Raw genomic sequence first — 22495 nt, 5'->3', positions numbered from 1 at the left:
CAGGAAGCATGCTCTAATATACTGTCTCATTAACTGCCTCCAAAACCAACTCACCCTGGGTTAAAGCATCAGGAAGGGATAAATGCACGCTAAACAATTTCATTAGGAAAAGCACTGTTTTGCCATGAGTCCTTCAAGGAGCTGTAAAAGCATCTGGTACATTTCTTCCATTGATCTCCATAAAGAAAAAGTACGAAGGACAAGAACTGTGCCACCAGATCTGACACTCAGCTAACCAGAACTCAGCAGCAGCCTACTCTGATGCTCTCACACACCAATTCTGCACTGCATTCCTTTCCTGCAATGACAGCAGAACAGCACTGGTGCCCAGAACACAGCCAAACGAGAAAGAGAATCAGGGACAGGACGCTTAGTATATGAGGAGAATTAGAGTCACAGACTGGTTTTGGAAGACCTGCACTGAACACCCAGGTTAGAAAATCTGAGTTTAGTTTACTTCCGACAGCAACAAGATGCTTTGAGTTTGGAAGAACAGCCTTGCTGAGTACACCCACACCATACCTTGTTATCCTGCATGTCTCTGTTGGCTCCATTTTTCAGTAGCACCAGTGTTGCTTCCACATTGTTGACAGCAGCAGCCCAGTGAAGAGCGGATTTACCTGCAGAGAAACCCAACAGATTCAGACACAAACAAATTAACTACTGTTTAAAGACCCAAGATGGACAGAGTACATTGAGCAGTACACTTCACATATGTGAACATATCCTGTTTACACTTTGGAAATCCCAGTGCTGTGACATTTCCCTGCATCACCAAGATGCAGTGGGACTTCCAGCACTTGGGTTTGGCTTTAATTTCTCAATAACCTGTCCACAGAACCATGTCTATATTACGGTAAATCCCAGCATATTCAATCCTACATTTCTCCTGCTTTTCTTCCAGAACCATCTAACTCTGCACTCTGCAGCAGCCTGCAGTCTATTACTGCTGGAAGGATGTCCACAGGAGTGCCTAGTGTCCCATTCAGCTACAGCACTTAGGATCAGCCCCAGCTCTGGGAGATCAGAAGCCCACAGCTCCCTGCTTGCACCATGACAAATGTTTGCCCAGCCCAGAACATCATGTCAACATTACCGTGGTCATCTACGGCGTTCACATCTGCTTGGCAGTTAATGAGCTCTGCCACCATTCCTTCCACAGCCAGCCGTGCAGCCAGGATTAATGGGGTTGTTCCATCGTTCATGCGAGCATCCAAGTCTGTCACTCTGTTACGGATCAAGATCTGCACAACAGAAGACAGATTATTATTTTTTTCAGTAATGTTACAGAGCAAAACTGAGGACCTGGAAGAAACCCAAGAGAAAGCCTCGTAGATTACAGTGAGCAGCTGCTGTAAGAGGGTTCCTTAATTGCCATACCTGAAAGACTCCCTGGGCATCAGCAGCTACAGCTGCATGCAGGGGAGTCCGTCCCATGTTGTCCCGTGCGTTGGCATCTGCACCAGCATCCAGCAAACGTTTTGCAGCATCTGCCCTCGAATAACGTGCAGCTAAGTGCAGGGCCATCTCCCCAGTGCGGTCTGTTTGGGCCTGCAGGTTGGCACCTTGATAGATCAAATCTGTTATTATGTTTGCTGAGGAATCTTCTCCATCTTCATCGTCCTCGCTGATATCGGAACCGCCCACACGCAGAGATGCCAACATAAGTGGAGTACATCCATCTGCAATGGAAGAGATGTGATCAGGTTAACCTACTGCTTGACAGTAACCTAAAAAGGGTCAAGTGCTTCTGTTCCTGAGCGGCCTGTAATTTACAACATACGCAGTAAACAAACCTAAGGATTCCAAGAATAAATGCTCACATTTGCTTATGGATTTCACTGCTTTGCCATACATACATCCTGGGCACCTAGAAAGTAAAAGGGACTGAGGTGGCAGCAGGAGTGGAACACTGTGCTAGTGAATCCATGGCAATCATAGAATGGCCTGGATTGAAAAGGACCACAATGACAATGTAGTTTCAACCCCCTGCAGCTGGGACCCTTATCAAAGCCCCGCAGAGATCATGGCTGCAGCCCTTGGATCTGCCTCCCCGAGCCAGGCTGAACAGCAGAGCATACACTCCTCCTAGTGGCTGACAATCGGAGCACAGACATCCCTTCAACAAGCTCTTTCCTCAGGGTTTGTTGGAAGGCAGAGAAGCACTGATGTACAGGCCTGGGTTCGGTTCCAAGACCCATTCGTGTCTGCAGCCCCTCTTGCTTGACGCCCAAGGCTATGCCTCTCTTTGTGCTTCTCCCTCCCTCCTCCTGCTGGCTCTGCTTCCTTGTCCCACACGAACACTTCTCAGTATTCAGTTCAGGATGTGGTCTTCCTCTCTACTGCCCTGATACAAAGAGCAGAGAGATGGAGCGCAGAAAGGAGCCTTCCTTTTCTTTAGCACCACAGTCCTAAGAAAATCACTTGCAGGACTGGCCTCATGCAGTCACTGTGTTTGTCCCAGATGGATCACGCTTAGCTGCTGTATGGGGACACAGCTACAATGTGCACTAAATCCTTCAAAAGGAAAAATAGCTGCCGCCCTCCAGAGAGTCTCAGGTACATGAAGCTCTTTTTAGGACTTGGTAAATTGGCCACACACGGGTAGTTTTATGAGGCCAGCAAAAAGCATATCCAGTTCAACTGTCACAATTAAGTACTTGTTGGTGTACTAAGAAAAAGCCATGGTCACAATGTCTTTTTTTCCTTCACTCTTGTTCTGTGAAATAGCTGGAAAAGAACTCAAAAGGATCCAGCTGGAGGCAGACACCCAGCATGGAAAATTCCAGTCTGAACCACTTAAGTTTTAGCTACTGAGAAAGAAGGCCATATAACAGGAACAGTTAATCAGTTTTAATTATAGATGGTGGTACTAGTTATGCCTATAATTGCATTACCCTGGTTACACACCAACAATAACCCCACTGAAAAGAACGTCCTCACCACTCTGGGGGGACACAGAAAGAACAGCATGAAGACACAAAGGTAAAAGCAGTATTTTACTGAGACGAAACAAAAAGAAACCAAAGAAGTCCTCTTTGGTTTGCTGTATTTCAAGAAGACAGACCCTGAGTAAACCTAGAACGCAAAGAATGAGAAGGTGAAGCACAAAGTATCAGCAGATACCCAGGACTCTATACAAAAAGAATACACTGAAAGCTGGGATGTATGGGACCCACTGGTAAAGCCTATTGGATACAGCCCAAACCTGCATTTGAGCTGGTCAGACTCAACTGCCTTTGTAATCAGAGGCATTAGTGAGGCATTAATAGAGCAGGAGCTCCAGTCTTTGGGAGACCTTTGCTTGAGACAGAGGTGGTTTCAACTCAGAGTTGCCAGAGCAGATGAATGCTCACATTTACTGAGGAATCCAACCACTCTTTATTACTCCACCTGTTCTCTAACATTTTGAACTATTTCTTCCATAGAAAGCAACTCAGCATCTTGCACTGCAGGGGGGCATGGCTTACAGCAGCTTGTTTCATGTCCCACAGCATACAGACAACAGGAAAACAACTCACAGGTCATATTATTCCACTGCTTTTGCTGGACAGTGCTTGGGGTGGATGTGAAAATAAGCAGCCTGAAGACTCAACAACACCATCTCCTGCACTTGGAAAGCTTTTATCCCAGCCACGCAACTAGAAGCTTCTTTATGGGGAGAGGGAAAAAAAGCCTAGATTTGGCAGAAACAGATGGCTCACGTTCTCACACTCCTGACACAGAAATCTTTTTCCTTGTGTTTTACATTTATGAGTGCTAGTGGGTCAAGGATCAGAAAAGACAATAGAAAGGGAATGAGAGAAGGGCTAAATTGCATGGAAACATTCCCACAAAATCCAATAAAAAGTAACTATAGCAAGATTATGAGAACAAACTCTCAGCATAGGAACAAGAACTGTGTTTGCAGCTTCTTCTAATCAGGTCAATATTCTTGGTAAACTCCCCTCAGAAACACAGGAACTGATTACCAGATGAGCCACCCAGTTCCTGGTTACTTCCAGCAGAACTATGCCTTCCAAAATTCAGGCATTCTGATATCTTTTAGGCAAGCACTGTAGTAAAGGGGGTCATAGACAACTTCATTTAGCTCCTACTGCTGCTTACATGAACTCTCTTTTCTCCTGTTCACACAATATTCCACATGCTGCAGACTACAATCCAACCTCCCCAGCTTTCTTCTCTGGAACATATTTGAGCTTTTCTCAAGTACCACAGAAGTTCTACTGATGTCCCTATATGCCCCACACTGTTTTTAAATGTTAGCAGCCTCAGCCACTGGAAACAAGAGAGATCTGGTGGCTGACCTGCAGAACGCCTGAGACACTTTACGGTACTGACCTGGTCCTCTGACGTTGACATCCAGAACATCTACTTCTTGATCTGCTTGAGGTGGTGTAAGGGCCAGTGATGTGCTCCCACAGACATCTGCTGCTTCCAAGTGCTGCTGTGTCCACTGGCGCTGATCTATCTGCTCATCAGCTTCTGGGAGCAAGGCCTGGTCCTCAGTCTGAGAGCAGGAAACATGCAGCTGTTTCAAAGTGCTTATCAAGTTGCTAATGTCTAAAGTCCTCTTGGTCTAGTGAAGGTGTCTGCTCATGGCAGAGGGGTGAACCAGGCAATCTTTATAGGTTTCTTCCATCCCAAGCTGTTCTATGATTCCCTCTCTTTTTTTTTTGTTTTAAGTTAATAAATGTGTCCATCAGCTTGGTATTTCTACCTTTCACGGTCAGAATTGCAAGACATTACATTATCATTAACCTACTCTTTCCTTTGGTGCAACAGGGCTTGAGTGAGGAGACACTGGTATAGAAGTTACCTGGTTTCTCTACAGGCCTGTGGTGGCTGTGTTCACCTCAGAGTTTGCCCCTCAGATATGATTAGCTGTACGTTACACAGCCCTGAGTCAACCTGGAAATTAATGTAGCTGTTTTCTTCAGGGAAGAAGAAATCCCTTCTTTCTGAGGGATAAGCAGGCAATGTCTGAGTATTGGAGCAACTTACCTTTACTCTCTTTGGCTGAGGTCCACCATCACCTGCCCAATGTTCAGTTGGTCCAGAATCTGCCATGTTACCCTCTGGTATCTGGACTGAGAGATTTCTAAGAAACAAGAACACACCATTTTGTGGGTTGGACAGGCCTTACTACTGCTACCCATACCAGACTGAGAGATGATAAATGGGATGGCTGCAAACGTGGTAGCTTGCAAACGGAGGGGCGAAAACATTAGAGTGGAATAACTACAGTCTCAGTTGAAACAAGCATTGGCCAGCTGCTGTAAGACAACAGGCACCATATGAATTAGAGGTGTTCACCTAAACAAATGCAGCACTGAGGCTCTGTAATTTCCAACTGCAAATTGTCAACCATGACACTGGAGGACTGAGCCCTGACCCTCCCATGACTAGCAAGCAATCTCAAGTGTCACATAGTCAGGCTTGACTGGAGATGCTGACTTCCCAGGCAACACAGAGAGCATAAATCAGATTGAACATACATCTTGCTCCCAGAACTGTGTGAGCTACACAGTGAGCTATGCATTTACAACTGTAAGCTGGTCAACTCAGAGGACAGTCAAAGCGTAATAAATGTGATTCTCCTTTTGAAACTTTCCATTATTTCTGAGTCGTGCATTTAATGCAGTGAGCTACATGTGTTAGAAGTTTGTTGTCACCTATCAATGTAAAAATGAAACACCCAATACAGGAGGAAATAATGCAACTAACATACCTAACTACTAAACTACACCACATTAGGAATCCAAGTTTAACCAGATCAGATTACAGTCATTTAAACTTCTTCAGCCCAAAAAAGATGGATTCAATTCAGAGAAAGAGCCCAAGAAGTCTTAGCTTAAAGGTCGTTTTCCCTATGCTAAGTGCCTTTACTGAAAGATTTTCACACTATGTTCTTAAAACCTTCTAACACACTGATTAACATATGGTCAGGAAGCCTAAATGCAAACTTACTTGAGTCCAACTGCATCTTCTCCAACTGGCTCCCTGCGCTTATGATTACTGGGATCCCTGCGCAGAATAAAACCCTCTGGGAGCCACAGCGAACCATGCTTGCGCTTACGCTTGGCCATCATCACACCCAAGAGAAGAATCAAGAGGATGATCAAAGCTGCCACAGCAAGTAGGTAGAGCAACTGGGTCTTTGGTGGTAACAAGGGTTCGCCTGAAAGTTCCAAGTGAAGTACAGTGAGATTTTAAAAGCTGAGGCAACAATCTTGAATCTAATTTTACATGCAGTGCTTTACACTAGGAGAAGATGCCTCCTTTAGAGAAGAACAAGCATACTGCACACACAGCCTTCTGTAACTGACAGTGAAAAGCTTAGCTCCCAGAAACCACCCTTAACAGTGAGATATGTTACGACGATGATCGATAATCTGAGCATGCATTTTGCAAGCTCAGGTTTCTTGCACAAGGCATTTTTCACCTGCAATTACTTACTTTGGACAGACACAAAAGGGTAAGGCAACATGCCCTTGATTGCCTGAGCAGCTAAGAGAGCCGCAGCAGCTTCTGTGTTGTGAAAGCATTGCTCTGAATCCTCTGCACACTGACGGTTGTCAATCTCTAGGAACACCCTGGTGCTGCAGAAACACAGGAAGAGAACACAGAAGTTAGCAAGAGAGACTTCTGTCAAAGTGCTGAGTTACACTGTGGTCTTTTAAGTTAACCTTTCCACTCTAAGCACTGAATATGGCAGTTGCTGCCCCAGATGGTCTAGAATGCCCCAACACACCTACAAACAAGAGCTACCAGTGTAACAAGGCCAAAAGAACAGGGAGGCTTCCACTCACCCAATGACCTCTTGCTCTAGTTCTCTGTGCTTGCGAACGACCACAAGGGATCGTCGACTCCGTGCTGCCGATTTCTCTCCGTAGTACGGGAATACCATGGGATTTCCCTGGGAGTCCAGCTTAATTCTCAGATTGGTGTGGAGGAGAGTTCCCAAAGTACGTAAGAAGCTGCGAACGTCACGCAGCAGCTCATCAGGGCGCATCAAGACCACAATGATCAGGGTCCCCTCTGCCAGCTTCTCAGCTTTATCCCCAGCACAGTCAAGACCGTCCCAGCCACACTCCTCACTATTACAACCCTGGTCACAGCGGCCGTCTGCATAGTGGTCAGCGCAGTACTTGTCATACCTAGAACAGCAAGAGGGTTAGAGGCAGCATACTGGACATTCACATCCTGTATAATACACCAACAGCCTAGAGCTTACACTTTACATCTGCTTGTAGTCATCAGTGGTTGAGGTAAAATGCCAGTTGTGCTCAGGATACAAAGATGTAACCCCAGCATATGGGTGGCAGGGAAGAAGTATAAAGCAGAACATCCCAGAAAGAGATGGTTCTATTCTGATACCAGTGAGAGAAAACAGCTTATTCTGCCTATCACAAAAAAGCTACATCATCCTCAAGGGAACATCACCTACTGTAGTATTTACTGTAATTAACCGAAGAGAAAGAAGCAGCGTGACAAACAAGCAGGAACACACATTCAGAGGCAGCAAACAGCTAGGACCAAAATACAGATGGTGCAGGTATGAGCAGGGATCAGGACAGGAGGCAAAGCTACTAAAAACTTGTACGAGGTGAAGTACCTGCTATTCACATTTGCACAGAAAGCACAACACATTCATCAAGCAGCAGGAAGCTGAGGCAGCAGGTGTGAAGTGCACCCACTGTTGAAAGCACTAGCAGAAGATATATTAGCGGCACAAAGAAACCAGCCTCAGGATCAAGCCTTACTTGCACATTCTGCTGTTTTGCTGACATTCAAAGTTGTCAAACAAGCACTCGGGTGTGTTACAGAACTCGTCACACTGCCCATTGAAAAGCATCCAGCAGCGCAATGAAGAGGAGCAGTTGGCCCAGGGATCCTCCATTGTCAGGGAACAGTCGCCTCCGTCCCACTGGCAGGCGTGAGTGTTACAGTCTTCATCACAATAGCCATCTCTCGCTTTTTCCGCACACTGGGAATCCAAACATCCCAGAGGCTCCTGGCTGGGATGTACGAGCTGTTCACACTGGCTGCCTTGGGTGTGATCGGGGCACTGACAATAATAGTAAGGAGGCTGAGAACGAGGGTGGCAGCTTCCACCATTCTGGCAGGGGGCGCTGGCACAGCCTGTGTTGGTCTGGCATTCCTCTCCCACAGCCAGCCTTGGGCAGTAGCATCGCGGACCAGAAGACGTCTGGATGCACTGCTCGCCCTTCTTGCATTTCACTTGCCCACAAGTACTGTGGCTGCTGAACTCACATTTTGCCCCAGAATAACCCTAGGGGGGGAAAAAAAGGGAAAACGGTCAGGCTCAATACTTATCCTTCAGCACTCTCAGGGGTGGAGGCAAGGTGTCCCAAGCAATTTCATTCTCAACAGCCACTTTCTTATGGTACCTTTGGTTTCCAGTAGATAAACTGAATATATGTACAGTTTGCCCGAGGACACTATTTCTCGTACTACGGAGAAGAACCTCAACCAACACTAGCCTAGTGAAGTTAATGTGACTAATGTGACTATAAGCCAGCAGACTCCACAGCTGAGGCAGGTGATTCTGTCTCAGTACACAGCACTTACCGGAGGACACTGGCAGATGAACCCATCAGGCATATTGCTGGCAACAGCACAAGTGCCTCCATTTTGACAGGGCTTCCTGGGACACACATCTATGACACTCTCACAGTGACGACCTGTGATACAGACACATGGAGAGAAATGATCAGAGATATGCATGTGTGCATCATAAAATCATCACCAAGCAAAATATGCATTAAGAGCCAACAAGTCGAAAACTCCAACAAAGCTTTCCCCTTAGAAAAGGTAAAGACACCCTCAAATCAACCAAGGCTGAAGATGTTGAAGATTCCCCTGAGATCTCTTTACTTTTAGGGAGATGCTTAATGAATCCAATCTCTGGGCAAACAACTCCCACTGTCTTGCAAGGACAAATTAATGCATAGAATGTCTTCAGTACCAAGCAATGCTGGAAGTCACATAGGTGCCAAACTGACCACAGCAAGGAATCCTGAACACCTGTTAGGTCATCATACATACATCTTACATACTGCATCTGATTTCCTGGGAGAAAATTATGCCTTAGGACCAGATACAGCATCAGCGCACAGGGTGAGCAAGCAGAGCCTCCCTATGCTCATCAGCTGGATGGTGAGGTTGCATGGACTGGAGTTTGCAGCAGCATCCAGAGGGAAACTCTGGCGCCAGCATTGAAAAAGATGAGGATGACCTAAACATGACTTGGACCTCCCAGGAAAATATTAATAGAAGTCTCTACACATGTGAAGCCAAAACTGACTGTTCACAGACAGGAGCAGACAGGGCAGGATGGCCCACAGAGGCCTGGCATCCTATTAGTCAGAAACCACAGTAAAGCCACCTCCATCTCCTCCAAGGCAGAAGGGTCAGTGTGGAATGTGCAGAAGACAAACAGCTAGAGGAAGAGACATGCTCCCCCTCCGTGCCTAACATTTCCAGACAGATTTCATGTCTGAGACACAACAGCTCTGCCTGTTCCCCCTAAGGAGCTGCAGGTCTGCACTCCCCATGCTGCAAGTTCCAACAACCCTTCCATGAGAGCCAGAAGCAATGTGAGGGACAACTTGTAAAAGGGTTGTATTTAAGTCTGCCTGCTAAGCTAATGTCCTGCAGCAGTGTCCTTTCAGGAACTTCCTTTGTCAGTCTTGTTATTTCTTTGCATCATATAATCACGGAGTTAGGGGAAAAATCTCAAAATCTTTAACTTTTAAGAAAAAAAAAAGTAAAAACTATTGGTAAAGCATGCAGAGGGGGTCACTGGTAAGCAGGGAAAGTGAAAGGTTTTAATGGAGGAAAACTGCATACACGAGAACTAAACTGACATGCAGACTGGAAAGCTGAAAGTTCAGACGCATCTGGAGACTATTAGCTTAAACTTAGGCCCAGCAGGAGGCAGAAAGCAGAACAGCGGTAATGCTGACAAAGAAGAGGACTAGACAGAGCTAGACACAAGATTGTGTAGCATGATTTCTTTTTGCAAAGCTCTGATTCAAATTTGGATTGTGGAAGGATCACATAAATAAGCGAGGAATGCACAGATTGCCCACGCACAGAGTAACCCATCCTGACCTCCATCTCCAACATAAGGAAGAAGGAGAGGGAGGGTTACAAAAGGAGGCCAAAAGCTAATAATGGATACTATAACACTGATTTATGGAGGAAATCCACATGCTGCTTTGCAAAAGCGGAGCTGACACACAGAGAGTTACAACTTCAACAACAGAAATGTGAAGATATGAAGGAGAGAAAAGTATCTGGAAAAATAAAATTGGCAGTCAAGAGTCTCAGGAGATTCTTTTGTCTGAGACAACCCTGGAAGTCCAACGTCTTAGTTTTTTTCCCCTAAAAAAAGAAGTGTTCAAGAACTGAGACAGCACAGAGGAACAATCAGATATTGTAGAGGGAAGTGACTAAATAACTTGACTGCCAGAAAGGGAAAGAACACCATTTTTCAAGATATCACTCTGAAATTGGAAGCATGTTTATGAATACTCACCAGTAAAAGCACTACGACAGATACATGTGTAATCATTTATCAGCTGAACGCAATCCAGACTTCCACGAGGGTTACAAGGATTAGAGAGGCATTCATTGATATCCCCCTCGCAGCGCTCGCCTGCAAAGCCTGGGAGACAAAGGCAGCTGTAGCCCCCAATCTGGTCAATGCACTGTCCTCCATTAAAGCAGCGGGGTCCTCCTGACTCTGAAATACAGTCATCCACGTTCTCCTCACACAGACGACCTGTCAAAACAACAGAAGTGGCAATCTGAGAACGTGGTGTCGTGGCCTCATTTCCTGTGACGTTCAGGTTTTGGGACTACATGAAACACAGTCCTAGATACAGACAGGTAAAGATCCCAGTTTAATGCAACCCATGCCTGCTGCAGACAGTGAGCCTCAGAGCTGACTTAAGAAGCATGTGGTTTAGATCCAGTCTGCTCTCAATGCTATGTCATACTGGTATTTAGCAGCTTTCATGCTTGACTTAATTTAGGAACATAATTAAAAACACAAAACCCAAACAAAAATGAAATAAACACTCCGTTTAGCCCTGTAACTGAACATAGAGAGCCCTGTGCTGTCCCTACCAAGGCTGGAAGCTTCCAACCTTAATTTAACTTGTCTGTAACCCTGAAATTCAGCAACACCTTTTGAACAAGCCATAACAAACCAACTGAAAAGCAACAGTGATCAAACACAGACCCCTGGCCAGCATGCTATTCCTGCAGTTTGACTTTTGAGGACATACAGTAAACTACCAATGCTGTCAGGGATGCCAGCTTCTCCCTCTCTGTATTGGGCTCCCTGTCAAAAGAACTAGGTGCTAGCTCTGCCTTAGTAACACAGTGTAATGGATACAAGGGAATACAGAGGATAAACTAAGCAAAGAGTTTAGTCTGTTAATACAGATCTCCAAGTTGCTGGAATAGTTTAAACTAACCTAAAGGCATCCAACTGCTTTTTCACAAATGGTTCCAGGATACAGCATGACACAGGGCCAAAATTTAAGCAAGGGTGATGGAAACAATGCAAGAGCTAAGCAAACTTTTTGTGTATTTCACAGTTTCTTAGCTAAGAAGAAACCCTGGGTTTTCTGGAACAAAACAGATAAAGTTGGGAGACATCTTAATAGAAATCTAGTCCATCCCCATTGACCCCCATAGAAGGGTCATCTATTCCCAGAGAACACTGTCATGACCCATTCCTTTAAAAGAAAGGAAATAAATAAAAACAGCTCAGAAAGACAGAGATCCCATAGCCTAACAAATTTACATATTTATTTTTAAAGGGAAAATATGCATTCTCAAGGGATTCAGTGCACTTTGGGAACATTCTTCAAAGAAAATAGTGGATTGCCTTTAGACTCTATGTTAGGAAACAGTTCAGAAAGGAAAACTTATTCTTGTAACATTCAGTTAATTGCTGAGTTTCATACCTCGAGTGCCTGGTGGACAGGAGCACTTGAAATGGTTGACCAGGTCTATGCATGTTCCTCCGTTCTGGCAGGGCTGAAACTGGCACTCATCTACTTCGTATTCACAGTTGACACCCTGGTATCCAGGTACACACTATAGGATAAAAAGAAGTATGAATAATCTTTTCATAACAGTTCCATTAGCAGGCACCTGAGAAAGGCTGACAGACAAAGAAAACCCTTGAAGGGACAGATTATGACTTCCTTTGCTGCCATACAAGTGCAAGTGATTTCAAGGAGACTGGTTTGGAAGTTTCGACTTAAGGTTTATATAATATTCATGTTTTCCTTCTGGGCCTGTGCTTCCAAGGTGCTCTACCATTCTCCAAAGCTTAAGTTTGATAGACCATGAGATTATGGTCTCCGTTGCTCTCTGTATCAGCTGTAGGAGTTGGAAGCCACAGGAAGGCAAACCCTACTCTGAAAGGCAACAGATATTTTGCCCACCCATTCTGGAGAATACAACATTCCTTTGATGCATTCTGCATATGTTTTACTACAAACCACATCCCAGGCAAAAGTAGGATTACAATGGCATACTTATAGAATTACAATGCCTTAAGTATTTAGGCCATTTCCTATTAAAGAGCTGAGCATTACCTCGCACTGGTATCCGCCCAGATGATCCCTGCAGGTAGCACCATTCTGGCACGGGCTGGACTCACACTCATTCAGCTGCTCCTCACAGTAGCTGCCAGTGTAACCCACGCGGCACTGACAGCGATGCGTGTTTCCCACATTGAGGCAAAGACCGTTGTGCTGGCACAACTGATCCACTGTGATTCCTGAAACAAAGTTAAATAAAGAAAGCAAACACGTGAAACACATTTTCCATCAGCATTGGTACATCAGCCACGAATGAATATGGCTGGAAGCAGAGCACTGAAAACGTGAAAGTGAAAAGCTGAAAAGTGACTCTTAAAACTACAGTGAGTCAGAACCACAGCTGGCTTCTGAATGAAGTCACTGCTCTGTCCCATTCGGATCAATCATCAGCACCAACTCTGGCACAAATTATTTGTGTAGCTGTGTTATTTTACCATTGGCAGGCAAACACACATCTCTGAAGTGTTAATGTTACAGCACAAAGGCTCAATGTACCTAGAATGTCTGCATAAGGTATTGCAGCTTGACACCCTTTGACAATGAATCTACTTATTTGGATCTCCCTCAGCTGAAGATTGCACGACACTGTGCATGAGTCTGGCCTCCAAGTCACCTTCTGGGAAGAAATTCACTTAAAGGCAGGACATGTATTACTGAAACAGACTTGTTTTTTTCCCCCAGTTCTTCTTTCCTAATACATTTCTGACAGAAACTGGCTTCTTATGTCAGGGAGAGCCCAGAAAACCTTGAATCTTGAAAACCTTGCAGAATTTTCTAGCATATTTTCTAGCACTGAGATCCCCCTCTGAGAGGTGAAGCTTTCTGGACTTTTCAATGTGTGTTGTGTCCACAAGTGCATGAGGAAAGAAAGCGTGGATCAATGATGGGAAATGTTTTTGATTAAAGCAGGGAGGGTGCTTATTTACCCCTTTGTGAAGCTGCCACTTGACAGGAGACATTGGGTACGTCACAGTAAGCTCCAGTCCAGCCAGAAGGACAGTCACATCGAGTCTGGGCTCCACTTTGGAAACACGTGCCTTTATTCTTACAGGGAGACTTACTGCACAGATCCATAGGTGTCTAGAGAGGGAAAAATAGCCACAACATGATATATGGCAACATCAATAGGAAACACTGATCCAGAGTATAAGTTCAAGAAGCAAGGTTAAAAAAAAAAAAAGGCTCTGGTTCCAAGTAGCATTGGAAAGAAAGGGACTGTACTTGTGAAGTTTAAGCTGGTTCTTCACTGAGAATCCCAAGAGCTTGTATGTCTAGAAGGGCGTAGATGTGCAGGGAAGCAAACCCCAGGTGGCAGCACCGTTTCATCACAGAGGTGATCCTCACAGCTGCCACCCAGGGTTATCTGGCTGTAAAAACTCAGTTTTTATCTCCAAGTAAGCTTCTGTTTCCCCACTAGCAAGAAAGCTCCCAGCCATCAACAATAACATCTGTCCTTTCTTCTCACAAACTCCCTCCATCTTCACTGTTTGGTTTTTTTTTTGAGAATAATAGATGTGTTCCACATGTCAACCTTTGTTTTTCCTTTATGTCATTAGATAACATACCTGCTTTTGATCTCAGCTGCTCTAGTGCAACCTCCCTGAATTCTTCCATCTTCTGAGATTCAACTGAAACCCCAGAACTGTTTTATAAGCTGACAATGGGCCAAAAGGGCAAAAACGTATTGTTTTCCCTGATTCCTTTAATAAAAACAAACGGTATCCAAATAGAGACCGACTTTTTTAGTAAATCATCGTATGGAAGTGGAAAGGACTCAAAATAACTGTCTGCCCTAATATAAACCAGCCACTAACCATCATTTCCTTTTCGAGCGCTCAGCCTTCAAAGTAACGCAGCCATTTGATTGATTTCAAGCTGACTTGAGGGAAGGATGAGGTTTATAAAGTGAGTAGTATTGAATTTTGGCTGCAAAATGCCATTTTGGTTGTAGAAAGTTCTGCTTTTCAGATGCAAACCGCCTTCCCCACAAAAACTAAAGGAGAAAAATCTGTGCTTTCACAGGCAACCAACAAGAAACTTGGAATTAAAGTTTTACCACATGCACTTCAGTGTGAAAAACACCAAGCTTTTTGCTTCTGTATTTCTAATGAGTAGCTGACTATTTTACATGCAAATTCCATAACTTATGAATCATTGTCTGATTCTGTTCTCCGTATTTAGCTTTGCTAATTAGGTCAAGCCAATTTTCCTCTAAGACAAGAACGACAGCATCGCTGTGATCCACCACTCTCTCCAACACAGCTTTCAGTAACAGTTTTAAGTTTAGAAAGTTCAGATTTCTTGTGCAAAATGAGTAACACGAGATGATCAGGCTTCTCTGAGCGAAAAGCAAACAGGCCTTCTGGGAACCCAGGTTTAATTTGGGGACAGGAACATTAATCCTTTCCTCAAGTAAAAACAAAGCAATCTTAACAGAAGAGGAACTGCTGAACTTCACAGTACTTTACAATCCCTCTCAATGCTAATTCTGCCAGTGAGGTTTACGTGGTGTGCCCAGAATGCATAATTAGGCTCGCAGAGGGGCTGCTTTTTTTTACATCACTTCATTACTTTGCATTCACTTCCTCCATTAGAGGCAGACTTGACAATTTAATGTCTAGCAATGCACTTCTGGAAACGCACCTCCCCCATCGCCACTAAAATGCTTCCTCTAACAGCTCCTGTGTCACAAAGACACATCAGCACCAAAGAAAGTTTCAAAATCCTCACAGAATTCTCATGCTTTCCAGTAATTTCATACACACACTGCTGCTCTGTTTTCAAGTGGCAGCACTCAGACTTCTTGCAAAGAAAGCCAACGCAGTGTTTGCTCTTCCAAAGCAAGATGCAGACTCAAATCGTTCTTGCTATTTTGATAAGCGTAGGAAAAGAAATAATTCTAACTTGAAAAAATGAAACAAGCACTGTGCTTCCACTACGCCAAGTGGTCCAGCTTACATCCAAGTATTTCTATACTTAGAACTGAGTATCGTGGCTGAAATGAGATGTATTAATTCTGAAAAAGAAACTGGAAGGCTGTCAAGACACCATTTTCCCATTTAATCTGTAACTCATCTCTTGCAGGTTTGCTTTGCATACCTGGCAAGCAGTCAAATTCACACGAGTCCTTAACAGGTACTAGTCAGTCATTTACAGCAGGAGGTTGTGGCTTCTATGCTCACTGTGAAAAACAAAATCACCTGACCCTAAGTATGCAAGTAAGGCCAGAGCTTCTTATGGAAGCTGTGAATGGGACAATCACTGCAGTTACTGCTCCGAACCTTTCTGGCTATTTTTACTGGGGTAAAATATATATACAATCAACCTGGAAGAACTACATCCCTCTGTACAAAAGAGAGCAGCGAAATTCATGTGCTGCTAATGACACTGATATTCTTCCATTCAAGTAGCAGTCTTTTTTCCCCTTCATATAAACACAGTGCTTTGTCTTAAACTGGGACAGTTTTATGTTTGGACAAAAAGCAGCATTTTCAAAGCTAACAGCTGTTCCTCGTTTAAGAAATCTTATCTAGAAAGTTGCATCGACACCCATCCTCAGAAATAAATAAGCATTTTCCTCCCTCTGACAAGCAGACACTTCCAGATCTCCAGAGTTTTGAACAGAGGCATCTGCTCTGTATTAGAGAGACACTGGACTAAGTTTACCTTGGGCTAACAGGCTTATCGAAATAGAAGGAGAAATAGCACTTGCCATGTTTGGTACCTCACATCTAACCAGGAACTCCTGCTGTTGTACAGTTCAAACAACAGCTGGCTGTGCAGAACGGACAAGAAATTACCACCCACCTGGCAGTTCTTCCCCGTGTAACCCAAAGGACATATGCATCGGTATGTGCCTAGGCTGTCCACACAAGAGCCTTTGTTCAAGCAAGGATGTGAATCGCACTCATTAATTTCCATGAGGCAGAAGGGCCCCGTAAAGCCCACTGGACACTGGCAGGTAAAGGAATTGATCCCATCCACACAGGTACCTCCATTGAAACAAGAGCTGCAAGAGAGAGAGAGCAAAAGGAAAATGAGGCAAAATGCAGTTAATTCTTAGAACGGAAACATAACTGAAAAGAGACAGAAAACAAGATTACAGAATCATCCGTGCTCCGGTAAACCTTCACTAAAGAAGCATAAACCAGATAAAGTAATTCAGTGGGGCTCTATTTTATTGTGTTCTACCTTGATGGGCAAAGAAAGTAAACCACGGTTTGAATGAGTCATTAGTAATGGAGTTAATTTCTCATTTAAAGAAATCTTCCTAGCTTCAACGTTACCACTGACAGCGCTGTAACAGGTAGCTTGCTCAAACTGACAGGTTGTATGCAAACTACATTACAAATTCTGTCTGCATTACAAATTATGAGAAACAGAACAATTTGCCTTTTCTTTTTTACTATTTTTTTTACTTCAAAGGAATCAAAGGTATGTTTTCCCAAGGAAAAACTTCATGTAACATGCAAAACATGAGAGCATGCTCCTCATTGAAATAATGTGAAAGTACTGGTAGTGCTGAACCCCTTCCTCTTCTCACGAGAACCTTCCTGCAGTCCTTGATTTGTAAAACTACTCACATATGCACTGGCAGAATTCAGATCAAAGGAATTACCCCCCACAACCTTCTTGATCATAAGGAATTCTACCAGAGTACATGTCCTACAGAGAAGTTACTGGGAAAACTAGCAGAAGTGAAGCCTCATGCAAAATCAGCTCCTCGCGATTTTTTCCTCTAAAGAAATGCCTGCCAGGAAACTCCTCCTCTGAAAATCAATCTAGATCAGATTCAAGATGATCATCTTGATAAAGAGCACAAAATGAATTCCAGCTTGTCATCTGTCTCAAGCACTGTGGAAGGGTACTTTCCATGGAAGAAGTGATTGAGTCATCTCCTTCAACTTCCAGTGCAAGTTTTAAGTACCTAAATTCTGACTGTCATTAAGTTAGAGCTGTCAACATCAACCTAATTATCAGAGCTGTCCTTCAGTCTCGTGGACTGAATCCCACTTTAAAAGGAGCAAAAACTGCCTTTAAGGTTCATGGCAAAACAAAGAAGGCAGAGGAACCGTCAATCATTGGGCACCTTGCACTGAAATCAAGCACCCATCTCCAAAAGAAGGAGCTCTTTCTCATAGGAGGTTTCTCACACAAGACAAGGAAGAATCATTTGAACCAAATTCAAATTAACCAACCATAATCACGCTCTTAAGTATAGCTCAGTGAATTTTGGTTGAGAAGGTGTGACTGGTTTAGCTTGGCAGACCAGGTTGAATTGCTACATCTCTCATTCATACCTGCAAGACTGGTTTCTGTCCTGACTGATAAGGAAAACAAAACCAGGATGAATCTCAAGGAAGAACCAGGCGTTCTGCTCTAGAGCACCCAACACACTTGATTAAACAACTGCTGGGCAAATTAAACACACCCTCATCAGTGACACAAGATGTTAAACTACTTCCTCCCCCACTATTTCAATTTTATAAAAGATAGGAAAGATCTTTTCTTCATGTACACAAAACGCATGAGAACAGCCAGAGCTTCACATTTAGGCACCTTATTTGTTTATTGTAACGAGACTGGAACAGATTTTTTTAATTATTTCAAGCTGTACTAGAAACTGCTTCCATCTGAGAATCTAAAGTTACTTATCTGAATCCTGATGAAACTTAACATAAACACGCAGAAAGATGATGGATACACAGATTTAACCCTCGGAGAGTTTTCAAAGATTACCAAGTGAACCAACTCAATAAGGAGCTATTGAGCATTTAAACTCAGTTCCCTACCTCCTCCTCAAAATTACCACTGCTTTTAATCTCAGTTTTAGAGCATTAAAAGGTCTCTTGGAAGATGAAACAGCTCCAGTACAAAATGAGTGGATTTAGTTCTCCTCCTCATAGTTTTTTAGCTTCAGTTACTTGCAGTTAATAACCCAACTCTGGCTTTCTAGTGCAGCAGCACTGTGAAGTTATCTCACCTCTCGGTGCATTCATCGATGTTGTTCTCACAGTTGGTTCCCTCAAATCCAGGCTGACACTTGCATGTGTAGCTGTTGACATAGTGGGTGCATGTGCCTCCGTTCCTGCACGGTTCACTCAGACATTCATTGGTATCTGTTTGACATTTATCTCCATGAAATCCAGGTAGGCAGATGCATGAGAAAGAGTTTATCCCATCCACACACGAAGCTCCATTTTGGCAGGGATCTACGATAGAAGCATTAACTTAGTGCTAAAGTGGGTAACAGTAAAAACCAGGCCTATGGTAGCAACCTTTAGCAAAGAAATGTATGACCCTGTCCAGGGGGTAACAAGTAAACAAGCTTTTCTGAGACACTGTATGGAGAAGACAACCACAAAGCTTCACCAATGCTGAGTGCACAGGGAGGTGTGGATCGGGCCTGCAGGTTTATCTCCCAGGATTTGTTGAACCAAAAGCAACAAAACCAGCCCCAAAGCCTCTCATTTTAAAAGTCAAGCTCTGCTCTTTTGCCAAATGCCTACCAAGAAGAAAATACAAACAGCTCAGTAACCCTTTCTTCTCCCTTCTTTGTCCAGACACTCTCAGCACAAGTCTGGGCACTCCTCAACACATGGGAGAACCTGTGTGATTACTTCTAAGCATGCAAGCAATCTGGTCAAATCCAACGTGTATGTGGAAATTAGTGTATGTATGAGTACTTCTGCATAATTAAGTGCTTGGCATTCTCCCCAGTATCAAAGGCTGACAGAGGAAAGGCTGGTGGAAAAGCCCAAATTTCACACTCCACCTTGATTTCTCCTCACCTCTGCAATTCTGAGCATTTTCTTCATTGCTATCAAGATCTTTTTAGCTGGGCATCACCTGGTGTGGTTTTTTTCTGTCTCAGTTACTTCCTGCTACTGCATTTCTTTTACTTCCACAAGCACCAGTCTGCCATCACTCAGTAGTTTCTTCCTACTTTGCTCCTTCCACTTTAAGAACCACAATCCTATGTCAGATACTGCCTCAGAAGCCAGCTCTTTTTCCTAGTCAGGCTTCCCTAGTTCAAAAGCTTGCATACGTAAAGGCAGAGAGAAATGGGCAAAAGGGAGGAAAATAGAAAGGTTACTGAGCAGTTTTTGTGATCGAAGACTATCCTCAAGCACTACTAAATACAAACATCAAAACGCAAATAAACTCAGCCAAGAATCTGCAGTTCAACACAAGTGCGAGATCATTCTGTTCACTGGTAAATGAAGAAAACAGATGAGAAAGGTAATTAAAGCTCACTTATTGACTGAGAAATGTGCTCACATGATAAAAATTTTTGTTCTGAGACAGACACCTGCATTCATTTAAAGGTCATCTGACTACTGCAGAGAAAAAGCATGCTCAAAGCAAGACCCCTGGCAGCTGGAAAATGTTGTGTCTGTGGCAGCCAGCCACTTATGACTGAAGCCAAAATTAATGTTCCGTGCCACACATTTACTGACAGAGAAAGCAGACTGGAGTATCAACTTTTCAATAAGTTTTTGTTATTGGAGGGTTTATTTGCTTCATAGATTAAAGACACTTGGCTCAAGCCATGGAAGGTTTTTGTTATGCTAAATGAAATCAGCTGCAGCAGTAATCTGAAATTCCTCTTCAACCTCATGGGTGTGCTACATAACAGACAGCACTGGATCGATCTCAACACAGAGATTTTCCAGCTGTTAAAGAAAGAACAAACGCTTAAAATGTTTGTATCTTCAGATATCCATGCAAAACACCCATATAAAACTGAGCAGAGCAAGCTACAGCTTCTCTGGCTTCAATAAATGAAGCTTTGGATCAATGCACCAGTGCCACTTTTTGTACTCTACCTGTTATCTTAGAAAGAGGCAAGGAAAAGCTCAGGCTGAGCCAGATGTGTTAGAAATTCTTCCAGCAGTGCTGCTTTGGGGCTCTCTCACGGTAACTTTTACTCCTGTGCTTGTCTGGATCCTTCCCCACAGCAGTCACAGATGTAAATTTTCTCAATGCAAAACATGACTTTTTGAATTCACACCTAAAGCCTGTGAGGTTTTGGTTTCTTTTGAGGCTATTCCAATAAAAATGAGAGTTATTCTTTTTTGTCTCTTGCATTTTACTTTTTTTCCAAGAGACAGCCAATTAAAATATATATGTGTATATATATATACACACAACATGGTGAACAACTCCAAGGTTTGATAAAGCACTCTGCAATAGTATCAGATGAGCTTTAAAACACAGGACACTTTTCAAGAGACTGATTTTATCTGATGATGACACAGGATATGCCAACAAGAACAAGAGCCAGTATGTGCTTGGTGTCCCTTGTAAACAGCACTGTCAAGGGCATGAAGTGAATACTTGCTCTCTCAAATGACTTCCAGAGTCATCACTGTACAGCTTACCCTCCTGCAGCTGATCTCTACTCTGGAATATGGCGCCTTCCTGCTGCTTAATTTGCTTCCAAATACGGATTAACTGGAACAGCAACAGGACCCACTCTTCCCAGAATATTAATGTCAGACAAATACATTTCAAGAAGGACTGCTGTGTCTCAGATTCCCACCACACCTCAATCAAGCTTACCTTTGAAACACAGATAAAGTCTGCAAAGTTACTTTACGAATTAAAATTCCAGGCAGCCACAATTATCCATTTAACAGTGCATGGAAATAATAAGGATCGCTTCAAGTTAAAAAACTGAAAATAACTCCTATTATCAGTTAGAATATATTTCTAGCAACTGAATGTAATGGATTTTCCCTGCCTTACACGTGCAAGTATTACACAGCTGAGGCTTTGAGGTGGTTGGGTTTTTTTTCCCTTCTTGGTAAGAGCTTACAAAGGAACTTTTAAGTACCTGCTGAAGAGCAAAGCAGAATTACTTCTATGTCAAAGGGGAAAACAGAACAATCCACTGATACTCACTAGACAGGCAGTCATCTATGTTACTGTCACAGTCTCCTCCGGTAAAGCCTGGACGACATTCACACAGGTAACTGCCTTGAATATTATGGCACAAAGCATGATTTTTGCAGGGCTTTGAGAGACATTCATCAATATCCACTGTACATCTCTCCCCTGAAAAACACAGAGTGCAGAAGTAAGACCTCTCATTATGTCATTGACCAAAAGACTCGATGCCAACACAGCTGAGCACTAGAAGTACTGTATGTTCCCAGCCACGTTACCTTCCCAGCCAGGGGCACACTGGCAGGTGTAGCCTTCGGAATCAGGAGATTCTTGGCAAATACCTGAGTTCTCACAGGGGTCAGGGGAACACGGTGCAACCACTACCTGGCAGTTCACACCTGGAGTGCAGAAAGGGAAAAAACAGGAGAAAAAACAGCTAAGAGTTTTTGTGTATTTCAGAATAATGAAAAGAGATTGCAACCTGCGTCGTTATCCTACACAGCAGTGGATGACATTCCCATATGTGAAAAATCTTAGAAGAAAGAGATCAGATTATTCCTCATGGGCTCAGCAGATAGACATGGTAATTCCAATTAAGTTAATTTGAGCGCAGTGACAGGAAGACAAACTCATTGCACTGAGCCATAGAGGGACATGGGGAAGCCAACGGCTGTATAATCCCAGCCTGTGAAGGATGATGCCTTCAAGCCTGCTTGCAGAGAAGACACAGTAAGACTTTGATATCTTCAAGAAAGAATTATCCTTCCAAATAACCTTGTTTCCCCATTGAATTGTTTCCATGCTTAAGAAAAATGATGTGATTTGGATGGCACCAAAGTTCCAATAATGTCCCTTCAGTTCCCAGTGCATTTCTATAGATTACATAGATTAGTTTAACTTTCTTACAAAGTAAATTAAGCTGAACTGCAATTGGGATACTTCTTAATAGG

At 43.5% G+C, this 22495-nt stretch overlaps 1 protein-coding gene across 2 annotated transcripts in view; it reads right to left on the bottom strand.

The window, feature by feature from the left end:
• NOTCH2 (notch receptor 2) overlaps positions 1 to 22495 on the bottom strand; it is a 76641-nt gene that overhangs the window by 3707 nt on the left and 50439 nt on the right. For both annotated transcript variants that reach the window (XM_015869367.3, XM_085511177.1), the window contains 18 exons: positions 21824 to 21943; positions 21561 to 21713; positions 18637 to 18865; positions 16461 to 16662; positions 13580 to 13733; positions 12648 to 12832; positions 12009 to 12141; positions 10568 to 10813; positions 8596 to 8708; positions 7767 to 8296; positions 6813 to 7160; positions 6460 to 6602; positions 5971 to 6181; positions 5005 to 5101; positions 4342 to 4510; positions 1381 to 1682; positions 1097 to 1244; positions 523 to 620 (listed from right to left, as the gene is read on the bottom strand). In XM_015869367.3, the coding sequence (XP_015724853.2) occupies positions 523 to 620; positions 1097 to 1244; positions 1381 to 1682; positions 4342 to 4510; positions 5005 to 5101; positions 5971 to 6181; positions 6460 to 6602; positions 6813 to 7160; positions 7767 to 8296; positions 8596 to 8708; positions 10568 to 10813; positions 12009 to 12141; positions 12648 to 12832; positions 13580 to 13733; positions 16461 to 16662; positions 18637 to 18865; positions 21561 to 21713; positions 21824 to 21943 (3581 nt within the window). The remainder of the gene's footprint in view (positions 1 to 522; positions 621 to 1096; positions 1245 to 1380; positions 1683 to 4341; positions 4511 to 5004; positions 5102 to 5970; positions 6182 to 6459; positions 6603 to 6812; positions 7161 to 7766; positions 8297 to 8595; positions 8709 to 10567; positions 10814 to 12008; positions 12142 to 12647; positions 12833 to 13579; positions 13734 to 16460; positions 16663 to 18636; positions 18866 to 21560; positions 21714 to 21823; positions 21944 to 22495) is intronic.

Source organism: Coturnix japonica, chromosome 11 (assembly GCF_054131305.1).
Source record: "Coturnix japonica strain WE chromosome 11, WE-NBRP24, whole genome shotgun sequence".
Classification (NCBI taxonomy): domain Eukaryota; kingdom Metazoa; phylum Chordata; class Aves; order Galliformes; family Phasianidae; genus Coturnix; species Coturnix japonica.
The sequence above is the reverse complement of the archived record's forward strand: the minus strand, read 5'-3'. Positions and strand labels throughout refer to the sequence as shown.